Below are 2,851 nucleotides of genomic sequence, written 5' to 3' on the forward strand. Positions count from 1 at the left end.
TGCTTGCAAACAAAACTCCCGACGACCAGTCGCAGTCGCCTTCAGCGCCCCCAGCTCGCGGAATGGAACGATGCGGCCCGCTTGCCGCCAAAGATGGATGCCTCCTCTGGCGCTCGTCCACCAACCAGAGTGATATCTCACCGACTTCGTGGCCCTGCATCGCTCTCCGCGCGGTGCAGGCTGCCGCTGCTCCCCGCTTGATCTGGCTGTGATTGGCAGGCTTGGCCCCCAACTCAGCCAACACCTTGACCAGAGATTGTGTCCTGCAGGCAAGAGATTGACCTTCCGCCCTGGTAAATTCGATCCTGGCTTGGCCCGGGATATACTCTCCCACTGCCATGCTTTCAGTCGCAAAAGGTTCTGCAGTTGGCATGGCCATGTCAAGTCGTCACATACATGCTGCCTGCGTAACGCTCTTGTTCTCGCAAACACTCTTCACACCGGTGGCATACAAGGGTATCGGGTCAAATCGTCAGCTCGTCTTTCGTGGCTCACCTCGAATTCCCACGCATTGCCTCCTCAGCCGATGACTGGTTGCCATGGCGAGGTACTTGCACTTTGCACGATACGTGCACCCTTGTGCTCTTCCATGTCGATCGTGCCCAAAGCTGGTTGGCTCTCTCCACCCACCGGGCTTTACGTCTCGCAAGTTCCCGCTCTCAGCCCTACACTTCATTGGCCACTGAGAAGGGCATCTCTGGAAGGCGTCCAACTGCCTCCATGGGTCACGGTCCGGATTGTTGCACTGCAGCCATGGCCCCTCCAATTGTGACCATTCTTCTACAGCGCCCCGTAGCTGCAGAGCCTCACATGCATGTCTCTGCTCAGACCGGCAGGTATCTGTGATGGCCTGGCCTGGCACCCCGTAGGCAGTATGTGTATATGTAGTGGGCCAATCCTCTTGTGTCTTGCTCTTGGTTCCTTTCTGCTTTTGCCTCGGTTGCCAAGCCTGTCATGATAACTTGCTAGCCATCGCTGGTCGACAATCGACGATGGCAGGAGACTGTGGTTCAACCTGTCCAGCCTTTGGTGGCTTCTACGCGTACAATCCAAGCGTAGGCGGCAATGCCGTCCTACTGGTCGCCTTTCTCTTTCTTGCTCTGGCGGCCCCCTATCTCGGCTTTCGATCGCGGACATATCTATTCTCTGCGGTGCTCACAACTGGACTCTTTTTCGAAGTGTTGGGATTCATCGGCCGGCTCCTGTTACACTCAAACCGAGACCACCAAGGCCACTTCTTCCTCTTCTTGTTTGGGACAGTTCTCGGCCCGTCGTTTCTCAGCCTCGCCATCTTTATCATCCTCCCTCATATCCTAGGCATCTATGGGGAGCCAATCTGCCCGTTCAAGCCACTCCTGGCTGGTCTCGTCTTTTGGGGACTCAGCGCTGGCAGTATGCTATTGCAGCTAATCGGCATCATCTTTACAGCATACGAGTCTAGCGGAGTTACTGTATGTACTCCTGAGCATGGTGGTAACAAGGCTGTGATAAGCTGACATTGGAGTAGCGAAAGCAGGGCGCAATTGTCACAGCCGCAGGCTTGGCCATCCAAGCCGCCGCATTGGTGGCATGCACTGGGCTGCATTTCTGGTTCACCCTGGGCCTCAGCACCAAGCGAGGAAGTCTTGATGCCAGACACGTCCAGATCTACTCGTCTTCCCATTTCAAGAAGTTCCTCATGGGTAATTGACCCTGCTCTGTAACGATTGTGGCCCTCGCTAACTCTAGGGCTTAGCAATGGAAATAGCGTCGACTCTCCTTATCGTCTACTCGATCTATCGCCTCGTCGAGTTTGCGGATGAGGTGTCGGGGAGCCTCTTCCAGAATGAGTCTGCTTTTATGGTACTTGGAGGAGTATTGCCATTCTTTGCTGGCGGCCTCCTGACCTCGTTCCATCCCGGAACTGCGTTCCTTGGCGCCTGGGACTCGACATCACCCCGAGGAACTAAACGTCACAGACGACCAGATCCGATCCAGTCTCCGACTCCAAGCGGCCATCCCGTTCACCATCTATACGAACCCGATATCCGAAAGCAGCTCTCTCCCACCTCTTCGAAACTCGCAAGAGATTCGGTGGGCTCTCCCGAGCTGCCACCAGGCTCCCTCGGCCTCCCTTCACATCCCAAGGCTACTTTAAACCCATCGAGCCCGAAGAATGATGCGACATCACGCAAGGGGCCGCCTGAACCGTTGAACCTTGCCAACATTGGTGCTTCGCGACAAAGCTTCCGACAAGATTCTGGAGGCCGGGTGGCGAGGGACATGGTGCATAGTGAGGAGCTGTGGTAATGATCCGGGGCGGCAAAGGATCAGATGGACAAGGATACAGTTTAGGAGTATCCGCGATGTTTTGGACGGCGATGCTATGGACGGGCTTGCGAACTGCCGCTGGCTGGCTGGCTCACGTTTCGCATAAAGTGGAATCACATTGACTGGGATGCTTCACTGTTGGTCGGATAAAGTACTGTGTACTGGGGCTTGGAGGGTACTGGATACCGTACAATTTCAAGGCTTGACTGTAGAGTGCTTGGAGTAGTGTGGTCCTTATAGATAGGACTGAAATGTGTGTTGGAGGCATTGATTCAGCGAGCGATTGATCTCAGGGGTAGATATTTGGCGCATATTTTACCCACAAGATAGCGAGTTTAAAGGGACTTTAGGAACTCTATTTACTTGGAAAGCTTTTCTCCTCTCTAACATCACACTTCTAGTCTTGTAAATATTGATGGGAGTTTTCGAAGGAGCTGAGGGAGGCATTGTCCATAATCACACGCTTAGTGTTGGCGATTGATGAGATAGAAACAAGCGTTCCTTTCCTGAAGATGGTAATGCCCGAGTTTCATATCGAGAA

The 2,851-nt window shown here is 53.9% G+C and overlaps 1 protein-coding gene across 1 annotated transcript; it reads left to right on the top strand.

Annotated features, from left to right (window-relative positions):
* Positions 1 to 992: 992 nt before the first annotated feature.
* On the top strand, positions 993 to 2,289 carry LRP88_03078 (RTA1 like protein-domain-containing protein; the record flags this gene model as incomplete). The annotated part of the gene is made up of 3 exons (XM_083239708.1): positions 993 to 1,451; positions 1,508 to 1,682; positions 1,736 to 2,289. 3 exons carry the CDS (start codon positions 993 to 995, stop codon positions 2,287 to 2,289), a joined length of 1,188 nt encoding a protein of 395 aa, XP_083104838.1.
* Between the last annotated feature and the right edge of the window lie 562 nt (positions 2,290 to 2,851).

The sequence above is a fragment of the Fusarium phalaenopsidis genome (assembly GCF_050370095.1).
Source record: "Fusarium phalaenopsidis strain FUZ10S chromosome Unknown contig_32286, whole genome shotgun sequence".
Lineage (NCBI taxonomy): Eukaryota > Fungi > Ascomycota > Sordariomycetes > Hypocreales > Nectriaceae > Fusarium > Fusarium phalaenopsidis.